General features: G+C 45.6%; 1 protein-coding gene across 1 annotated transcript; it reads right to left on the bottom strand.

The window, feature by feature from the left end:
• Positions 1 to 1711: 1711 nt before the first annotated feature.
• On the bottom strand, positions 1712 to 22457 carry grnb (granulin b). Its single transcript, XM_080021046.1, has 16 exons — positions 22351 to 22457; positions 21686 to 21787; positions 17760 to 17900; positions 16005 to 16115; positions 14264 to 14408; positions 13083 to 13186; positions 11599 to 11731; positions 10874 to 10965; positions 10575 to 10725; positions 10266 to 10390; positions 9295 to 9528; positions 8893 to 9129; positions 7031 to 7291; positions 6322 to 6555; positions 5612 to 5866; positions 1712 to 3951 (listed from the first exon to the last, which is right to left on the bottom strand). The coding sequence occupies exons 2-16, from the start codon at positions 21686 to 21688 to the stop codon at positions 3805 to 3807; spliced, it is 2373 nt and encodes a 790-aa protein (XP_079877172.1). The 5' UTR covers positions 21689 to 21787; positions 22351 to 22457; the 3' UTR covers positions 1712 to 3804.
• Positions 22458 to 22860: the final 403 nt, after the last annotated feature.

The following is a 22860-nucleotide window of genomic DNA, read 5'->3' as shown; positions in this document are numbered from 1 at the left end:
TTATTAATGAAAGTAATAAAAGTGTCATTTACAAGCTGTTTAACTGCCGCTGGGTGTGAAGTTGAACGGGCATCATGTACATTTGATGCATAAAATGATCTTCTCAGGTGTTTGATTAAAAGCAGAAAATGACAAGCGCCTTAATTATGAGGAAAAAAACAGTTTTACTCCAACAAACTAAAATTTCAATAAAATTCCACCCATCGAAGCAGAGTCGCCATGAATAGAACTGAGAATAGAACAGAATGGAATGGTCCGTGCTGAACCCTCCAGCAGATAGGACGAGTGACATCTTATCGTACCAGACTAGAGCAGGATTCCCAACATTCAAGTCAAAATCGCGCTAAATTAGAACTGAATAAAATAAATAAAATGATGAAACAGCCCGAGGCATCACTGGAGCTGCAGCCGCGTGTCGGCTTGACTTCCTCTCCACGCCCACGCACAACCCAGATGAATGGAATCCACACATTCCACTGGGGGTTGGCGGGACGCCAGCGTGTGTTGGGGTGGAGGAGGAGGAGGTGGTGGTGGAGGAGGTGGAGGAGGAGGCTCCCGCTCGCTCCCTGGCAACATGTGAGTGGGGCCGGGGCGTCCGAGGGCCCATGAAGCCTCAATGGGGTTTTGTTTTGGTTTGGGGGAGAGGGTTCCAAACCTGCGGAGCCGGTCGCCGGTCTCCGCCGCCCCGGGTCACTTCCACACGGAGCCGCTTCCTCGAAGTCCGACAATGGCGCCCTGTGGTGCTCAACGTGGGGCCGGCGGACCCCGCGGAGGTCCTGGGAGGAGGGGCGGGCCCCCCCGGTGAAATGATTTTATAGTTCGACTTCCTCACGTCACCGGCAACAAAAACTATTTTAGAAGCGGTTTCCAGTAACACATGGATTAAAACAATCAAGACGCTTCACCGGTGGTTCCCAACATGTGGTTCCAGACCCAATAGGGGGTCACTAGAGATCACAGGTTGGGGGGGGGGGGGGGTGGTCTTGAGGTCTTTCCTTAAAATCAAATGTTTCAAAATGGGTTATAAAGTGTGTTGGTTGTAGTTTGTTTAGTGACGCACAGTAAAGGCCTTTGCAACCCGCTGAGGAGGGCGTGCTGCACGAAGAGTATTATTAGAACCAACTCATGTGTTTTAAGTTCTCTTCACCTCATCTCCTCGTTAAAAGCTGATCTTTTTATTTTATTTTTTTTAAGAGAAAGACTCTGCCGTTGTCCTTTTACCTCTGGATGTACGTTCCCAGCACCTTGGTTAATATATTCCCTTCACCCGGGTTAGGGCGATTGATGTATTTTTCATGTTTTTATCACCCCCCCATACCACTTTTATTACTATTTAATATTGTTTTTATTTAGAAGTGTTAAATACATGTTTTTACTTTTTCAAATACGAATTTATTTTGAAATACTATTTTTCACATTATTTGTAAACATTGTTGCTGCTTTATCTATTTAAAAACCCCTTAAAGCCCTGCCTGGTCCTGGGGCTTGGCACTCGCACCGCTCGGCCACCAGGGGGCGCAGGGAGCGTCTCCACTGTTTCCATGGCCCCAGCGGCAGAGCTGAGAAGTGGGACACGACCCCCGCCCTGCATGGCAACACTGTTTACTGCTGGTCGGCATGGCAACGGTGAAAGGGGAGCCGGCACAAAAGAGGGTGAGGGAGCGGGGGGGGGGGGGGGGGGCATTAAATCATCACGTTAAACACTCACAAGACATTTTGTACAACTTTATTTGATCCATAACTCACCCGCCTCCTTCTCGAGAGGAAGCCAAAAACAAAAATCAACAAATTTCAGCTTTCATCTGAAAAGAGACACAAACTGAATCTCGACAGGAGATTCATTTTATCCCCCCCCCCCCCCCCCAAATTCTGGTGCGGACAGAAAGCAAAGAAACAAAACAGGATCTCAGTTTTTTTCGTTTTACTGATTTCTAATATCAAGTTTGTCCCTCTCCAATCACTAACCACGATCAAATACAACAGCTTTTAATTGAGTTGTTTCTTTATTGTTAAATATTACTTCATTTGTCAATTATGGTCCAGGAAAAAAATCGAATAAAAAATAAAAATTCAGTGGATTCAATCGTTGCATTTTAAACGTCAGCTCTTTACAGGAGCGACCACTAGGGGGAGACAGAAACAGGAAAACCTCGACTTTGCAGAATTGAGGCCAAATTTCACCGCAAAATAATTCATTCAACATGGAAGTGGCACGTGGAGTCTTCAGAAGAACGACCCTCAAACGGACCCACAAACACACTTCATTTCCCATCCCTCAGCGGGAGCACAGGGCCTCCCTCGAGGTTTTGGTTTTTAGGAAGCGGGACGTCCACCCCAGGAAACACCGCTGACTGCGTCGGTCAAACCTTCAGCGGAGTTCACAAAAGGCACGAGGTTGTTTTTTTTATGCTCGCGGAGCCTCTGTTCTCCTTCCACCGGATCTGGTGTCGCTTCCGATTTTAGTTTTTGAAAAAAGGGGGGAAAAAAAATCAATCACTTCAAATACTACAAATCATTGACACTGGATCTCAAAGAAACGTAAAAAAATAAAAATAAAGTGATGTCGCTATGATTGTGACCAATAAGAGTGAGTACTGAGTGAATACTTGTACTGTGAAATAAAATGTTTGCCGTTGTACTTATGCCACGTAGCTTCAACTGTATATTTATAACTGTATATGTAGGAAACCTGTATGTGTTACGCCCTTCAAACCCAGCAAAATCACTTCAAAAATAAAAAACTAACTGATCATCTTTAATTCAATTCCAATTCAATCCACAAAAATAATAATAATAATAATAATAATAATAATAATAACACAAAAACACAATTTTGTTTTGATTGAAATTAAAAGCGAGCCACAGCATCAGCGTTGCACTCTCAGCTCCACCACCTTCTCCGTCTCTTCTCGCGCAGATGTGATTTCTAAACATCCGCCTTTTTCCACCGGACAGGAGTCAAAAAACAACAAAAGCTGAAACAAACACGTACAACCCCGGAGGCGGTTCGAGTCCGGGACGGGACGGCAGAAGTACATTCAGAGGTTGGAGATAGAGAGAGAAACGGACGTCGGCTCCCGTGGACCGGGGCCCGTTCGGAAAGTTCGCTCAAGGCGGAAAAACCCAAATCTCCGTCAAAAGGAGAACAAATCCAAATTCAAAATAAAAATGTCCTTTTCCTTGCGGGAACAACTTTTTAAATGAGATTTTGTAATATTTCATGGGTTTTGAAAAATGTGGAATTTTGAAAAAAATGTGGAACCTTCTCAAAAGTAATTAAAAAGAAAATAGAAGAAAAAAAAAAAAAGTAAAATAAGAACTTTTTCACAAAATAAAAACATTTGTATCAGCAGGACCAGGAGATCATTTCAGGGAAGGCTTCTTATATCGTTGCAATTTTCAAAAACCCCCAAATTAAAAAAAAATAATGAAAAAAGGTGACGAGTCATCAGGACTGTGCCCCGCCGTCAAACGTATGAGCTGGCGAAGTGACCAAAACTCCATTTTCACACCAAAAGGAAACTTTTAAACCCAGACAATTGACTCGGATCCTGTCATCGCTGAGAGCCACACGAGGAGGATTTAGGAAAAAAAAGGTTTCACTTTGAAGACGACGCATGACATTGATTCATTTGTTCACGTTTTGCAGCGAGTTTGAGTCCGTTCCGCCGTCACCCAAAAAAGCAGAAAACTGGAAAAGGCTCCGTATGAAGACGGGAGGAGTCCATCCACGCTGTGTGGTGTGGAGTGGTGTGGTGTAGTGTGGTGTGGCGGTGTGTGGCGCATAGTGGGAACCTGGCGGCGTTAGAGTCCGGGAGGGGTCCGGCCTCTGTCTCTGCCCAGGAGGAAGGAGTCCCAGGCGGGGGAGACGGCGCCGGTGCAGCCTCCCTCTCCTGGATCACACTGAGAGCCGGCAGGACAGCAGTGCTGGGAGTCAGCGCAGCACACGGCCTGGAAGGAGGAATCCAAGATGCCGTTCAGGGAGGCTCCCATCTCAGTCTGACTGATAGACCCCCACTCCCCGCCTCCACTTCCCGCCTCCAGCCCCCCACATCCCGCCTCAGGCCCCCCGCTTCCCATCCCCCACATCCTGTCTCCGGCCCCCCACTTCCCATCCCCCACATCCCGCCTCTGGCTCCCCGCCTCTGGCCCCCGCTTCCCGCCCCCCACATCCCACCTACGGCCCCCCGCTTCCAGCCCCCACTTCCCGTTTCCGGCCCCCCCGCTTCCCCCCGCCGGCCCCCCGCTTCCCACTTCCAGTCTATTACCGGTACTTCCTGTTTCCAGTCGATGACTTCCTGTTTACTGTTAAGCAGATGTAACCAAAACATGTAGTTTGTTGTCGTGCAAAAGAGCGACTTACACCCTGAAAAGGCAGATAAAACACATGTTCCCACAATGAGATATTGTACAGATTGACAACAAGGTGGGTTTCCTGTTTGTTTTGTCGCTGGAAAGCAGATTCAATGTTTTCCAAATCAAACACGCGACTGGACTTCACTTAATCACAGTGAGGAGCTTCAGCTGAGTTTTCAGATTCGATTGGCAGGATGAGTAAGGAGCTAGTATCAGTGCATCCCTGGTTAGGAGTCAGGACTCGCTGAAATTTTTTCCTATTTGTCGTTACTCTGTGAGTCGGTGTCATCGTGATACCGTCGCTGGTGTTTAACCACCGCTCTGGGACAAAAGCAGTTTCCACCAAACTGTCTTGAGGTCATTCAAGTTATTCGTTGACATTCGCTCATTTCCCCACGTCGCTGCCAGAAACAGTAAAACAATAACAATAACAAGTGACCGGGAAGGAGGCAGCTGCTCTTACGACACCACCAGGGAAAAGTCAAGTGTGGATCCTCGAACTGTCTGCTGAGTAAATGCGAGTGCAGATCTCGAAGCCTTTGGTGGGGCTTGGTCATTATGGTATGTTACACATTCATATGGCACAAAGAGCAAATGAGAAACACACAAACCTCCAGACGGGACCACAGCTAAACCACGCAGAATGATTCAGACTACGGGCTGCAGCTGCCCACCGTGTCGGCGAGAGCATGTGACGCTCACGCGCGGCACATTCCTTTCCGTGAGAGGCAGAAATGACGGCGTTTAGCGCTGATCAAATCAGGTCAACGTGCGATCAAGCGCCCAAATCTTCGCCTTCACTCCACCGGAGAAGTACCGAGTCGGAACAGGGTCGTGGAGATTGAATAAGCTCGCGGAACAATCTGCACAGCCTACTCACCGCAGCTAATTTGTAATGCAAGTAAAAAATAAAACACACATTTACCCAGAACCCTTTGCAAGACGTACCTCTATAGCTCACATTTACCCAAAAACCCCTGCAATGCGAAACCTCTGACTCCCAACTTTACCCATAATCCCTTGCAAGGGATTCTGGGTAAATGTGAGCTGTAGAGGTACGCACTGCAGCAGGTACTCACATTTACCCAGAAACCCTTGAAACAAACATCTCTATAGCTCATACAGTATTTACCCAGAAACCCTTGCAACAAACATCTCTATAGCCCATATTTACCCAGAAACCCTTGCAATGGGGAAACCTCCTTAACTCCAACTTCACCCAGAATCCCCTGCAGTGAGGGGATGCGGGTCTCACCTTGGGGGAGGGGCAACACGCCCACTGGGTGGCTGAGCTCCTGCAGCATGTCTCCCGCTCGGGGCAGCGAAACACCCCCGTGCCGTCGCACGCTACGTCCTCCTCCACCCTGACCACGCTGGACAGCGTCTGCACCGACCGCACCACTACGCTCATGGGGGCGGTGTCGCTGGACTTCTTCTCGCAGGTTCCAGTCTGCATGTTGCAGGTGTAGGTCTGAGGGCAGCAGTGCTCGTGGTCCTCACAGCAGACGGCCTGAGGATGGGGGACACAGGGTCGATATGGGGGTCGACGTGGGCTCCTTCAAGGGGTTCCAGGGGGCCCCCAGCAGGCAACACGGCAACCACCGTGTTGTATCAGAGTCAAAGCTGAAACGTTATTTTACCCCAAATATTACAAATAATTAAAGGATAATGTTGCCGTCTATTTTCAGCTTCTGCTCCCACAGTTTTTCTTTTTAGGAATGTACATTTTTAAAATTGAAGAATGAAAAAAGATGGAGGTTATGCTCAAATAATATCAATCATATTTTATAATTATATCAATATATTGTCAGAGCCAAGGAGGCAGTGGGGAGGTGTTTAAGAGCCCTTGACCCATCTCCACCCAAGCATGTAAACGCAGATGTATTTACATCACCCAAAATGTCACAACAACCCCAAACTCACGATCTCCACCCAAAGTTGCCCGCTACCACACCCAACCCTCACCTTGACCAGGGGGCAGCACCCCCACTCCCCCGTGGTCAGCTTGCAGCAGGTCGTCCCGGAGGCACAGCTGCTGGTGTTGTCGCACTTGACGTCTCCCAGCATGCCGAGCGGCGTCAAGGCGCTGAGCTTGGTGGACCAGGGCACGATGTGGCGCCCCCTGAAGCACGAGGAGCGCTGGGCGTTGCAGCTGTAGCCGTGAGGACAGCAGTGGTCTCCGTCAGCGCAGCACACCGCCTGGGAGGTGGAGACAGAGTTAACCCTTCTGGGACACAGCGGTGGAGGAGCCGCCAGGGGACACGGGGGGCCCCCCCATTCTGCCCCAAAACCTCCAGTCCTTCGGTGAGATTTGTGTGGCCTCACGCCTATTTTCAAGAAATGAAATCGCTCACGTGTGATTAATTTATGTCAAAGAAATATTGATTAACCCTTACTTGCCCTTAACATGATGGAAAAAAAAATTATAATTCCAATTTCACATTATAAAACAGAGAACTCAATATGAACAGTCATGTTTCTAATTGTTTTCACATTGTGGATGTTTTGATGCCTACACATATCTTTTTTTTTAACTTGAGTGCTGCTTTTCTTGGCCAGGATCATCTGAGATTCAGAGAGATTCAATCTCAGTGTGGCTATCCCAATAAAATAAAAGACGAAGACTGCATTAAGTCTGATAACACAGATAAGCGTCGGGGTCCCAGTCCCTCACCTTGGGCAGGGGGCAGCAGCCCCACTTGGCTTGCTTCTCCATGTAGCAGCAGGTGGTGTCCTTGGGGCAGCTGGTGTGGGCGTCGCACATGATCCTGGTGGGCTGGGGGGCGCGGGCCCGAAGGGGTGTCGGCCGGGGCAGGGCCGGGGTCTTCTCGACCCAGGGGAGGCTGAGGCCGTCGGGCTTGTCACACGTCTGCTCAGCAATGTTGCACTTGTAGCCCTTGGGGCAGCAGTGCTCGTGGTCATTACAGCACACGGCCTGAGGGGGCAGCGCAGCAACAAAACAGGCTTCGAGTCAATGAGAGCTTCAGGTTTTCCGGCCTTAAGATGTCTGAGGTTTGAGCCTCTTTAAGTAATTTAAGCCCAAACAAGACTGCACAATTGTCGTACAAATAATTGTGATTAATAGGAAACTCTCAGATAACGACGGGCTGCATGCTAACAGTATTCGCCAGGCGCAGTGACTAGGTAGGAATGCAAATCTCCCAAAAACTGGAGTATCCCTTTAACATCATGTTCCTCTTATGACACCATAAAAGTGTAATAATACACATCGCCCTTAAGAAAAAACGCAACATCAAAACTCATGTAAAATACTAATTTGCCTCAACCCAACCGATGAGAAAATTCTATTAATTGCAAAGTTTTTAATTAATCTTTAACATTTTCTCAAAACACCCATGAAATTAGGAAGGAAACATGACTGGAGAAGCTACCAACTCTACAAAGTGATTGCAATTTTTCTGTTCTTAACAGTGATTTATGTATTCAGGGAAATTGCGTTGAGAGCACATTGTCGTCTCAGAATTGCTATCGGGCCATTGACCAATAATTGTCAATCACACTGAACTAAAATGGAATTCACTAACAGTCTACAATGAATCAAATTAAGCCGTTCAGACATCAGGCTTTCAATGCTGGATTATAAATTCTGCCCTGAGTGCACATGTTGAAGGAGTAGACAACGCTGAGATAGTGTGGATATTATTTAAAGAGCGGAGTCCAAAAGTGTCAATTAATATTTTTTAAGTGGTAATCCATCAGATCCTCTGTGGTTGATGGACGACAATGCAAGATCCAGAAATCCATTAGAAACCAGTGTGGTCCACCGGTATGGGCTTTTCAACAGACGATGGCAATGTCGCTATTTAGAGAGCAGGGCAGACGATGGCCGATAGATAATGCAGGGATGTTTTGTTTTTTTTGCATCTGATAAAATACAACAATTAAATAATAACAAATGTGGCAGAAAATTGTTTAACTTAAAATGACCATTTAACACTGATGTTATTGTCTGCATTGTCTGTATGCTTAAGTAGATCTGCACTTATTTTAAATAATTAAGTAGCTTCTGTCTGAAGCGGCTTTATAAAACATTGCATTTGTAATCCAGGTCAAACTATAATTTCATTTATTTTTGTTAGAAATGTCACCAAATCCTGATAAATGCGAAATTATATTCATTTCTGTTTTAAAAATCAAAAACATTATCAAACTAATAATTTACAGTAAAAAAATGAAATAAAAATAAAAGCATTATTACTGAGAAAACCCTGCACTGTCCCTTTAAGAGTAAGAGCCGCCGCTTGATGACATCATCACTCTGCTGCGCTCGGTCCGCCCCGTGAGTGGGTGGCCCTTTCTCAATCTGCGTTCTTGTCTGTACTTGTGTTCTTGTGAAACGTCATCAGTCGCAGCTTAGTACTGTTCCAATTCAAAGTACGCATCAAGCCAAGTCCAGTCCAAATGCCCGGATGTGGACTTGCTCCGCCCATTTTATGGAGGACGCATCGGTGGTGACTTGTGTGGACTTGGGACAGACAAGTTTCCCAGAATGCAAGGATTACCACTTTAACTGACCTGCGGCAGCGGGCAGCAGGCCCAGCGCCCGGAGCTCTGCCTGCAGCAGGTGGAGCCGCTCGGGCACATGGTCTGCCGGTCGCACTTCTCGTCGTGGCCCGCCACCCCCACGGCGGCCATCTTCTCCACCCAGCGCCTGGGGGGCTGCGAGCCCGTCGGGTCATCACAGGTCTCGGCCGGCAGGTTGCACACCATGCCGTGGGGGCAGCAGTGGGTGTGGTCCTCACAGCAAACAGCCTGGAGGAAAGACGGCCGAAGGATCGATGCATATTCTGTTTCATGTTTACGGTCGCTGCAGAAACCATCAGGTGCAAAATCGTGGTCTGTTTTTACATTTACTACACAAGGGTTCACAAACTTCCCTTGTGAACCCCTTGGAAGACAAAGCGCTGGTTGACCTACCTCCTCCAGGGGGCAGCAGGCCCAGTCTCCAGAGAGTGTCTTGCAGCACGTCTCCTTCCCGGGACACGACAACAACTCGTCGCACTTCACGTTGTCGGGCTTCAGGGCGAACACAGGCGTCTTGTCGATCCACGGCAGGACGGCGTTGCCCGACGAGTCGTCGCAGGTGGAGGCGGCCAGGTTGCACACGGTGCCGTGGGGGCAGCAGTGCAGGTGGTCCTCACAGCAGACCGCCTGGTGGACCAGGAGAGGTCATTGGGAATGCACTAGCACCGGCCGTTTTTTACTAAAATCCGATACCACGATATTTTTTTTAACCTCAATCGATGATTTGGCAATATTTTGGGGATGACTTTCACAAGAAATACTCTGGAAGCAATCGTCGGTATCACTGACCATTGATTGGAGCATCCAGAACAGTCTGTGGAGTTCAGAAAACTGAAGACATTTAACTACATCACGATAACCAAAATCCCAGCAATATCTAGTCTCATATCACAATATCAATATTGTACCAATAAATCAGCCCTAGACTGCACTGCGGCTCCGGCCACATCCGTGTTTGTGGCCAAATTAACTTGTTCTCCCACCTCAACATGATCATTGGGTTTTTGCTTCAGGCAGTAAAGTCTCTGTGAGTTCTTTAAACTTCTGACACGGTGTTGAATCATTGGTAAATAGCAAAGCAGCTTTGCACGTGTTGACCTCTGAAGGGGTGACAATGGAGGAAGCCTTGTCAAACCACCCTCTTTCATACATTCATTATGAATATATTAGCACTTTATACAAAACTGAGAGAGGCCATTAACTTTTTCGAGTCACCTCCGACGTGTTCCACAAAAATATTTCACAGAACAAATTCAGTCCAAGACGGAAAGGACCTGTAAATGTGGGCCTGGGATGAACTTCAGAATAATGATCAATAATAATAATAATAGACAGACAGAGAGAGAGAAAGACAGGCGGAGTACCTTGGGCAGCGGGCAGCAGACCCAGTCTCCCTGAGAGGATTTACAGCAGGTGTTTCCATCTGCACAGGCCGCGGTGTCGTTGCAGGGCACGAGGTGGACTGCAGGGGGCGCAGCGCGACGCATCACTGTGAGAGAACAACAACAACCACCTGTCATGACATTTCACTGCATACACGTATGACCGTATGTAGATGTATGTGACAAATAATCTCTCGATCTTGATCTTTTGTCTTCAACTGGGAGCCCTGACAGTCTGCAGCACGTTCACCCTCCAAAGCCACCCCCTCCCCGCGTCGCTGCCCGTCTGACCTGTTTGCAGCGTTGCCGTGGCGACGCCCGGCGCCCGCGAGGTGGCGGGGCTCTCGGCGGTCTCTCCGGCAGCTGAGGCGCAGGCACTGTGCGTCAGGTCGCAGTTGGTGCCGGCGGGGCAGCAGTGGATGTGGTCCGAGCAGCACACGGCCTGTAAGAGGGTCATTATTATTAATAAATACAAACTTACAACAACCAATAAACCGAGAACACAGTGAACCGCATGGCGCCGGAGGCTTCTCATGGCCGTACAGGTCTACCCCCACCCGCCTGCAGAGGACGACAGCCGTCTCACTCACGTCGGGCATGGGGCAGCAGCCGTAGGTGCCGTTGGCCGTCTGGCAGCAGGTGGTTTCATCCGGACACGAGGACGCCTGGTCCGGGCAGATCACTGTCAGCACAACACACACAGAGGATTTAGATGGCAGGACACACTGCTGCTGCCCACCTAAAACCCAACCTCCGGCCCAACCTCCACCCCTATGTGCAGGTCTGTAGCTAAAAGAGGAAAAAAACAACATTGGAGTAAGAAGCTTCTTGTGAGTTTTCTCATGCAGCAGGAGGAATAGCATGTTAAAAGGCTGCTTAACCAAGCGGGATGATTCTAGAGCAGTGGTTCTCAACTGGTGGGTCATGATCCAAACCTGTGGTCCAACGCTAGTGGACAGCGGAGCGCATCGTGCCCCGTCACCAATTTCAATGCCTTCAAATAATGACCTCATATCACGTCTCCCACCATCACACAGCCGCTGCCCACTCAAATTAGATGAAAAACACATCTCAGACGGTCACTTGCTGCATCCACATCCAAGCTAAAGCTAAATTTGTGGTAATTACTAAAACAGAATTAGAATGGTTCAAATTTTCAAGGGTGTTAAGCTCGAAAACTCCACTATTATTGGACTATTTTCTGATCAGAGTTTTCCTTAATCCTGAGGCTGGACCAGTTGATAAGCACTGCAAACCAAACAAATAATCACTTCTGTTCACAAACACTCCAGAGCAGGCGAGTCAGTAGTCTCACACTCGTTGGGGCGGGCGGGGAGCTTAAGGGCGAGCGAGACGCCGCCGGCCCCGCCACTCTGGCACATCTCATGCTCCAGGTCACATGTGGTGTTGCTGGGGCAACAGTGGAGCTGGTCGCTGCAGCACACAGCCTGGACAGAGGCAGAGGTCACTTGGAGGTCACACACACATACACATGCTAAAAAAGAAACACTGTCATTTTGATCACTAGCGTGCGTGGAGGACACAAAATGGGAGACGTGGACGTCATGTGATGAGGTACTGACAACATGGCGTGCGGCTGCAGCACCAGATTACTCCAAGAATGTACTTTTACAGCACATTTCTAATGACGCCGTGAAATAAATCCAGTACTGAAATAACGAAGCCTCCCCCGGATCATATGTTCATGCCAAGAACCTGTGAAATCTTTTAATGTGGTTAAAAAGAAAAGTAGCAATAACATTTTCGCGAGGGAGGAGAGAATAGCGGCCCAAGAGACGTGGAGGAAGTTGTTAAATTATTATTAATTAATTATAGTTTTAGCATAGCATTAGAATGACAAATAAAGAGGAAGAAAACTGTATTGAGTGCAGTTCATCGATAAAAGGAGTTTGTTTTGAAAGGCACCAGTTGTCTTGTCCTTGAGGAAAGGCACTGGGTGGGAAAGGCTGCTCAGCTTCACTCAACGTCAGTGAGGGCTTCCCACCAGGACATTTCAGATGGATAGGATTTAATTTCTCATGGACAGTTTGTTTCAATGTAATTCGGGCTGAAAACCAAACAGTTTAAGTGTCTTTGTTCAACTTTAAAACCCTTCAGGCGACGTCCCCTCTTGGTTTTGCTGTAGTTGTTTTAGGTTTTAACCAGAGCTTCCTGTCTCCCAGTGAACCTTGACCTATCTTGTTTCATGCTGCTTTCTTGACCAGGTCCCTCTTAAAACAATAAATGCATAAACTCACCTGGTTAAATGAAAAAATAAAATAAAATAAAATAAAAAATTAAATAAATTTCATATCCCGAGGGAAATTGCAGTCTAAGTTCATGTCATATAAATACTAATTGTTATTAACAGCTAAATGTATCTCATGCCGCTACCACAGCATAAGCTCATAACGGTGTAAAATACATGCACAACCTTCACATCAGAGCCACTAACTGACTGAACATAATTCAATCCCGAATCCTAAATTCATGTTTAATGTTCTTACTGAGAAGAAACATATTTTACAGACATTCTGAAGGTTTCACTGCTTCGGTTTTTAACTGTGCACATAAAAACAACACACAAGGCGCACAACGACTGCATGTAATTGTAAATATGAAACAAAGAAAAACATGATGCGTACGGCAAAAAAGAAAAATATATTAATTTAAAATATATCAGCTAAAATCCACATTGAATTTCATGGCATGGATCTGACATGATGATGTCGACAACTTTACAAACTGAGATCAGATAAGTGTGATGGTGCAGCTGGAACAGAAAGCTGTGATGACTACCTGGGGGTAGGGGCAGCAGCCGTAGTCCCCGCTGGTCAGCAGGCAGCACGTGGTTCCGTCTGGACAGCTGCTCTTACCTCCAGGACACGTCACCGCCGACACAGCTACGGCGGCGGCGGCTACAGGAACAGGAAGTGGTTTTGATACCCAGGGATCACCAGTCACATGAGGTCAGAGGTCACACACTCTTCAGACGGTTAGATATGAAATCAGAGGCTACGGCGGGACTCCGCGATTAACACTTAAAACCTGTTCATGGTTTACAGACGTCTCTATGTGGGCAGCCGTGTTGTCGGATTTAAAGCCGTAAGTTAGTGCAAAAATATTCTAAGAATTTAAATAAATACAATAAAACATAATAATAAACAAATATATATTCTCAAACATCAATCCTTATTTTCAGATGTAAAAATGACTGTTATTTAACAAGAACAATGATTAGCTTCATGTCCACTTCAGGCACCTAAACCCTAAAAGGGACTGTGTTTCAAAGACAGCTGAAAACATTTATTTAACCTTGTTTACAAGAAGCGAGGCTCATCATTTTTCCCCCTTTACTTTTTATATTTTATTCATTATTTCTTTCATCCGCATTATCTCGCGTTTTTAAATTCTCTGGACTATCGACTGTTGAACCCAAAACACTTAAACCTTTAAAACAGTTTACCCACTTTACATGTCAGTTTAAAAAACAAAGAACAAAAAAGAAAAGTATCTAAACAACTTTTCTGTGAGTTCTCGTGTTCCAGACGCCAAAGAAAAGCCGAAAGTCCAAGACAATAAAGAAGCAGTTGGCAGGACGTCCCCCCTGTGTTCCATGTCAACTCGGAAATTTGTAATTGGTGTCGGTAGGAAGTGATGCTGCGTTTCATGGGAACTCTAAAAAATGTTATTTGTAAATAATACTACTAACCTGGACCCCGTGCATTGCTGTCTGAACACCTGGCCGACACAACAAGATTTTTCCAATCTTAACAGATTTTGAAATCGTGGGAGACCACACACATAGCGACATATCATTGTTCCTGCAGCGTGCGGAGGGCAAACCGTTTGCCCAAACAGCAGCACGCACCAACACACTCCATTCACCAAAGGGGATCGGACCGAAAATCAGATTTATTATCTCCTAGTGTGCACCCCGGTTGGGGAACAGAATCTCGTTTCATCTTTTATGGACTCACATGGCTTGTTGCTCTTCCTCCTCCGGGCGGCGACCTTCTGCAGCGCGGGAACGGAGCCCAGCCGGGGCGACAGACACTGCGAGTGGGCCAGGTCACATGTGGTTCCTTCAGGGCAGCAGTGCTGTTTATCCGCACAGCAAACAGCCTGTGAAGGGGGTGAACAGTCCAACCGGTCAGATCATACTTCTTTCAATATGTGATCTGTTATTACTTGGTACAAGGCGTCGACGTGTACACATCACATGGGGGGGAGAAGCCTGTAAAGCACTTTCTCTCTGTGATGCGCCCGAGTTCTGCACAAATAACAGTCGGTAAATTGTGATCAACATTTTGGCTTCCACAATAAACTCAAATTGATCGTCTATTGAACAGTTAACTGTGTCCAACGTCACTCAACGACCTGCATTCCAGCCATCCACTGTATTTATTCAACTATTCCATATCTATTTATATCCCAATACATTTGCACAGTTTACCTCAATGACGCCTTTTGAATGTTTATGTACCTAGTTTTAACGAAAGATTTTTCTTACATTTTGCTTTACTTCTGTTTATACTTTTTATTTTTTCCACATTGTTTACTGCTGTTCTGTAAGCAAAATCAAATCCCGTGCATGTGTCAACATACATAGCTTGAATGTTATTCTCCCTTGTAAGTCGCTTTGGATAAAAGCGTCTGCTAAATGACTAAATGTAAATGTACTCAGCCAAACAAAAATAATAATATTTTTTAAATTCCAGCTTATCTGTCCCGTCGTTGGCTTGATGCAACATCTGCTCCACACTGGATAAGGTAAAAAAATATGAAATAAAATAATAATAGAAAATAATTAACTCCAGGACAGAAATGTTAATGCCTCATTTGGAGCCGTTGGGGACGGAGGGCAAGCCATGCAAGTCAAACGTGAGCTCTGCTTCAAAGTGGCTCCGGCACAGTGGATCCATTCAGAGTGTGATGAATGCATGATGCACGGAGGTTTGGAGCCAAAACCACGCCCTCCCCCAAACACACAGACACGTTGAAAAACACACCAAGGTCCCACAGAAACACCGACCTCAGCAACAATCATGACTACCGGCTCAGCCATCTTGGTCATAAACGAGTTCAGGTTCAGGCCTTTTCAGTCCGACAGTGTACATTTACATTTAGTCATCCCATTAAAAAGATTAAAAGGGATTTATTTTGATAGATTCTGTATTCCTTTGCGTGGATCTGGTGCTCTGTTGCCATGGAGACAGAGAAAGCTTTGCGTTTACAAGCAACCCTTCCATAACTTTAATGACTGAGACTGAAATGCTCAGTGTGTGTGAAGCACACAACTCCGCAGAACGATATGTTTCCAATTATTATTGTCTTCATCTATAAAACTAATAGTTAGAGCACTTTGTACTAAATATGCCCCCGACTGATTTAATCTGATCGTCTTATTATAATTCCCTTATTCCAACCCCCCCCCCCACACACTTATTTTCACAGTTCATTCACAGATTCTATTCATGTCATTTACACGTCGTGGACATACATGTCATTATCTCATTAGTGTACCATTACCTTTATTCTTAGCCATTAACTAATTTTTACACACACACACACACACACACACACACACACACACACACACACACACACACACACACACACACACACACACACACACACACACACACACACACACACTTAATGGAAGATGGAAATGTGTAGCTCAGAGTCTGTGTGTGTGTGTGTGTGTGTGTGTGAGACCTTGGCCATGGGACAGCAGCCCCAGGATCCGTCAGGAAGCTGGCAGCAGGTGGTGTCGTCCGGACACTCTGACTCCTGGTCCGGACAAGTCACCGCCTCCACTTCCTGCTTCTGCCGGAGACGCAAAACAATGATTAAACGGGGAAAACAGAAAACCTACTGTCATGGTACACAACAGGGAGGACTTTTACTTTGGAATGGAAAGAAACACTCAAGTCATCCTTTGAGAAAAAAAAAAAATGGAGAAACATAACGAGTCATAGTATAGTCAATAAAAGTATATTTTGCTGATGTATAGTCTAGTCTGCCAAAAATGACAACCATGTATTTTTATTTTTTTTTTTTAAACTACACAGTGACTTTATAATTAACTTCCTGGAGACCAAGGAGCTAATTATTTAATTTGACTGTCATTATTAGACACCTATGGGAGGAATTTTGTGACACACACACACACACACACACACACACACACACACACACACACACACACACACACACACACACACACACACACACACACACACACACACACACACACACACACACACACACACACACTAAACGCTGGTGTGTCTGTAAACATAAAAATACAAATAAAACGGTTGTATGGACAGAAACACACATCACGTCAATGTTCGAATTACCAACATTTTGGCCTCTTCCCCACGTATATATGGACATTTCCCCTCTTAAAAAAAAAAATCCATACGCATGAGAAGGCAACAACCACTGAAAACGCTGACGTCAGCATTCCAGGCCGGTAGAAGGCCTTAACACGTCATGAGCTTGATGTAAAACACCACAGAAGAACAAGCAGCGTACTGAACTTCTTCATAATGTTCAAACACAACAGTGCATGGACACCATTCCTTAAAGACAGAGACTTTTAAACTGACCACACGAAAACAAACTGGGCGTCGGCCTCCATTTTACTTCCTCCACACGAATATGCGGAAAACAGAGTTTAGAGAGAGAGAGAGAAAAAAAAAAAAAAAAAAAAAAAAAAAAACCCCTCTGGAAGGTGTTTTCCCAAAGCTTGGTTTCCAGTTCCTTAAAGGCTGTTTTGGTGTTTGACGGGGCAAAACGCAGAGAAAACACTGCACTTTCATAAACCTCCGTATAGTTGTTGGGACAGGGTTTAATTTAATGACGGGGAGTAGATTTAGAATTTATAATTCATGTAAAATCTTGTAAATCTACAGTGCATACTGACACCAGCCGCTCCAATTTTAATAACACACTGCCAAGCTCTCAAGAAGGAAAGGGAAATCTGCAAGACACGTCTTTTACCGTACAAACCGATTGGAGTTTTATTTTTGCGAAAAAAGATCATTTGCTGTAATGACCTGATTGGACAAGCTGCTGATCAATACCTCCCCGGGGACCAATTGTGGACTAGTGCCATGATAATCCGAAATATTGAGCCCTCACCCCTGGAACAATAAGGTGGCTCGTATTGTATTGTAGTGTACACTGAAAAATAAATCTAGATGATTCTTAGTTGTTTTGAACTCGAAAAAGAGAATTTAAGACGCACATCTCAAGTTGGGGAAACATAAAAAAAAAAAAAACATTCAGGTTTAACGAAGGAAAGCATTTTTTTGGTCCATCGACTCCATTGATTTGGTTTCCCCGGCGTAGCAGTTGTGTTTGTGTCGCCCTTCACCTGACTGCACAACACATTCCCCGCCAAGGACAAGCAGACTTGATTGATTTACTGATTGATTGATCGATCTATTGATTGAGACTCACGTGGGGCAGGGGGCAGCATCCGTACCCGCCCTCCGGCTTACTGCAGCAGTAGGTATCCTCCCCGCACGGCCCTCCATCAGGACAGAGCAGCGCCGAGCCCAGGCCCAACAGAGCCAGCAGCACCACGCCCCCTGGCATGGACTGGGGGCGGGGGTGAGAGAGAAGGGGGTAAACCATCTGCACCGCTGAACGCTGACATTTATGTGAATAAACAGTTTTATATCTTGGTTCCTCTGCAAGAGAGTGTGTGTGTGAGTGTGTGTGAGTGTGTGTGTGTGTGTGTGTGTGAGTGAGAGAAAGTGTGTGTGTGAGAGGGTGAGTGTGATTGATATTCCGGGAAATCTGTTCTGGCAATTACCCACCTCAAGACCTAGTATCATTCCGGGGCGGCAGTGTTGGGAACGGAAGTAGTAACATTGACGGAACAAGCACGTGGCATAGGGGACGTAGCCGAATCCAGTACGGTATCGCAAAGCACAAAGAGTATTTCGTACAAACATTGAAAAAAGAAATTTGATTTGGAGGGGGAAAAAAACATACATATAAATTAGGGAAAAAATGACAAGTCTGATCAGAAGCGTGGAGCTCGGCTGCAAAGACGAGAAACTGAAACACGCCCAGTCACTGCGGAGACAGGTCTTTATATTCTTAAATGTTATTGTTTTACTGTCACTCCAGACACTCGATGTGTCTTCCGGTGACATCATTCTACATAAAGCGAGCGGACAGGGAGAAGTAGAACGGGTGAAGAACATTCCTTCTCCGGAGGCAGAGGGCGTAGGACAGGTTGAAAACGACCACACTGATTTAATAACATCGGGTTAGGGCTATGGCACCAGGCACACCTCCGCCCGGTCTGCCGGGCGTATATTTACTCACTTATGGCCTCATTTATTTATTGCAGCGTCCACATACATCCCGTTTGTGCACGCAGGTGAACAAGCTTTGTCCCTGCGTCTCTCCGGGCGCCGCTGCTCTGTCGCTCTCTGGCACCGGCCGTGCACCGGGTGACTACCGCTGGACGGTCCCTTGCCTCATCTATTCTAGCATTATCCTGGCATTTGAAAAGGCACAAGACGGAAATGATTTCCGTGAGTGGAAACTACTCGTCGCGCCGGAAGGGTTACCCCAGTAATTTACCGGGAGCTTTGTGTGAAAGGGGCTTGATGCCACAGGCACACTACACTAGTGCCGGCGCCGGCCATGACATTTTTGCTGCCAATCGATTGCCACCCAACAATCAAATCGATTGGCGTTGTCGTCTCGGAGGTTCTTTTTCTCCTCCCATGAAATGGCATTTCATTGGAAGCAACACAGCAGCCCCCAACCCAACAGACCCTAATTTCAGTCGGACGGTTGAAGGGGGGTGTCGATGGGGGAAGCGTTTCTCCCAGAGGGAGACGCGCAAAGGCGGGGCGGAGCTTATACCCCCCCCCCCCAAATTCTGAATATCAATTGTCAACTTTGGATAAAATTGATTAATACAGCCCAAATAATAGCTATATTAAAGTGGGCTAGTGGGGAGAAAGATACGGTAATCAGTGTTCATGCGTACACCGATTGCATTACTTGCCCACTGGCCCCAGTCATTTTGCTTTTTTTTTATAGAAACAAAACCAAAATAAAAACATTGTTTGTTTTTGTGTATCAAGATAGACATTTATCAAATTAAAAAAGTAAAACGTAAAACACCAAGCGCGTTATCAATACTTAGTCCCACGCAACAGAAGTGAAAGCGTCTGCTTGTGCACGCAGCACAGCTTGTTTATCACGGGAGCAGGAGGAGGCAAGGCGACTGGAGACCTTAGATCAGGTGTAGATCAGGACCCGTCTCGCTGCACCCGCGCACCTGGCTCACCGGAGCACGCGGTCATTTCCCCCCCCCGATCTGGGGCATTGCTCGGCAGATCTCGAAAAACTGCTCGGCGAGCGGAAAATCAGGCCAGAATCACGTAGTCTGAACTGTCTCAGGGAGCAGGAAGTATTGCTTCTTTTATGTCTGGTTTGGATAAAGGTTGTGAAAGCAGCTCAGCAAACATTCCAGCAGATAGAGGCAAGATTGCAGACGCTTCATAGATACAGACACTGCCATAAAACACTCATAACTTATATAATTCATATTTATTTATACCCTACAGCAGGGGTCGGGAACCTTTTTGGCTGGGAGAGCCATAAAAGCCAAATATTTCTAAATGTATTTCCTTGTGAGCCATATAATATTTAATAAAACTGAATGCATCTTAATGCGTGCATTTTTAAAGTAAGGCATACATTTTTTTCTTAAGCAGCCCAGCAGTGGAAGGCCATTCCACATCATTATTATCCACAATTATTATAATAATCCTCAGTGATATATATATATATATATATATATATATATATATATATATATATAAAATTGCGGCCTGCGTGCCGCGTATTGAAATGGGCAATAAAACTCTCGCCACGGCCAGAAAGACTCCGCCTCCCTCCCTAAAGCCTCACCTGTGGCAGAGACTCCCACAAGCGGAGCCTGAGCAGAGACCCGGGAGGGGAAGGGCGCCCGGTGAAAGGCCCCAGGAGTCTTTCTGTGGTCCGCAGCCAGCGCTTGACTACGCCCCTTTGTCCGCCACATTTATACTTTGAATTTTATTTTCAAAATTGTAATTTATCTTTCCCGTTTGACTTTAAAATGATACAGAATAATTATTTATAACTTGTTTATTGTGATGAAAATTTTTAGCTCAGAATTGTCTGCGAGCCATATACCGTCATCCAAAGAGCCACAGGTTCCTGACCCCTGCCCTACAGAATATACACATAACAATAATTTATCCTGAGCACAGTATCACATGTGAGTATTTGTTATTACATTTCACTGCATATATGTATAGAAGTATGTATATGTATGTGACAAATAAAAATCTTGAATCTTGAATCTTGTTTGTATATATTTGACTTTCATTTTCACTTTTTTTTTAACTTTCTTTTTCAATTCTCCATTTTTCCCCAGACTTAAGCTTTTCTATGCCAGTTTGTCCACAAACAAACCAAACCTCACGAGAACAAATTCCTCATTTATGTAGATGAATGTTGATTCAGAACAGGTGAGAATAAGCAGGATTTTTATTTTTATTTTATTTTTTATTTATTTTTATTTTTTTAATTGGAGGGACAAGCAGCGACTACAGTAATGTCGTTATCATAGTGATATAAAACCAGTCTGCAATAATGCAATCAGTGTTTAGAATGTTTTGTAATAACATTGTGCAGGTTCCCGCGAGACATTTTGTAGTTTCACACGCGACAGAGGGTAAAGTGCGTGGCGATATGCGGGTACAGACAGGTTCTCGGTGCGATGTTGAAACCTTGTGTGTGCGTGGCCCACAGAGATGCTGGGAAGCGTTTCTGATATTGAAAATAAAATAAATAACAACCCAAACGGACTGTCTGGGGAAGTGTGTGTGTCTCTCTGCTGTATCTCTCTCGGTTCTCAGTGCCATGTTGAAAACTATGTTGAAACCTTAAGTGCATGTGCATGTGTGTGGTCCACAGAGATGCTGGGAAGCGATTTCTGATAATGGGAAGAAAATAAACGAGAATCCTTCTGGTGTATCTCTGCTCTATCTCTCTCACACGCACGCAGGAGGAAGACAGGGTGAAGGTACACCGCAACCCCTTTTTCTTCCATTTTTTTTACCGCCTTTACTTGCCCGCGCCTACATCTCTCGCACCTTCGGCCCTCGAACGCCACATGTCCAATAGGCACGAGCAGGGACTGCACGGCGTGCGTTTGATGAAAACGCTCCCTTACAGGCTCTCCACAAAAAACGAGCCGACCCGACGGGCCTCGGGTGGACGGGACCATTCATCGCGTCGGCCTTCTTTCGGTAAACATTGGAAGCGGGTCCCGAAGACCCGAGCACTGAGGGTTGAACCCTACTCACCATAGCGTTGGGAGGTCTGACACGGGGCTTAGTCGGGCGAGTTGCTCAATGTTTACAATGTGATTTCTGCCGCACGGCCGCGGTGCATGCTCCCCGCGTCTCCTGGAATTAGAAACAGCAATAAAAGTTTAAATAAAAACAGGAACGCACGTTTGAATGAAAACAGGAGTAAAAGCTTGAATAAAATCAGGAACGCACGTTTACACAAAAACAACAATAAAAGTTTAAATAAAAACAGGAATAAAAGTTTAAATAAAAACAGCAATAAAAGTTTAAATAAAAACTGTAACGCACATTTACATAAAAACAGGAATAAAAGTTTGAATAAAAACAGGAACGCACGTTTACACAAAAACAGCAATAAAAGCTTAAATAAAAACAGCAATAAAAGTTCAAACTAAAACAGGAATAAAAGTTTAAATAAAAACAGCAATAAAAGTTTAAATTAAAGCAGGGACGCACATTTACATAAAAACAGGAATAAACGTCTAAATAAAAACAGGAACACGTTGAAACGCTGCTTCGTTACAGGGGAGGTTAAGCCGTAGCCGGATGCTAGGCTAACTGGGCTAGCTCCGATGACAGCACCGCGGCTGCTTCCATTCAACGCTCACGGCGTCTTGGCGGCACGGTTCCCGGGGCTGGCGGAGGGACGTCCCGCTCACCTGGCGTGTGTTCCTCTCGGTACCGGGCCGCCTGCGGGTCGGTGTCCCGGGGTCGGTGTCCCGGGGTCGGTGTCCCGGGGTCGGTGTCGCTGACGCGGCGGCTCCGTTTCCTCGACGACTCGAGAAGGCGCAGGATCACGTGACGCGGCCGGGTCCACGTGACGCGCCCTGCTCGCGCGAGGCCTTCGTCACGTGACACGGACGTACCGTAATAGACGTAATATGACACTTTTTACGAGGAGCGGTTTCTGTCGTCTTTGTTGTTTGTTATTTTTTTCATTTTTTATATTTTATTTTATTGTGTTTATTCCGTGAAGTTATTTGATTTTGTATTTCAAAATGACATAGTATTAATAATAATAATAATGATAATAATAATAATAATAATAACAATATAATAATGAAAGAAGAAGAGATAATAATAATAATAATAATAATAATGATAATAATGATAATAATAACAACAATATTATAATGAAAGAAGAAGAAGAGATAATAATAATAATAATA

The sequence above is a fragment of the Zeus faber genome, assembly GCF_960531495.2.
Source record: "Zeus faber genome assembly, chromosome: 20".
Lineage (NCBI taxonomy): Eukaryota > Metazoa > Chordata > Actinopteri > Zeiformes > Zeidae > Zeus > Zeus faber.
The sequence above is the reverse complement of the archived record's forward strand: the minus strand, read 5'-3'. Positions and strand labels throughout refer to the sequence as shown.

Excerpts from the sequence above, each read along its gene's own strand:
- grnb (XM_080021046.1), bottom strand. Across the intron at positions 14,409-16,004 it reads GCTGCTGTCCCATGGCCAAG|GCTGTTTGCTGTGCGGATAA; the intron begins GTCTCACACACA and ends CCCCCTTCACAG. Across the intron at positions 6,556-7,030 it reads GCTGCTGCCCCCTGCCCAAG|GCGGTGTGCTGCGCTGACGG; the intron begins GTGAGGGACTGG and ends TCCACCTCCCAG.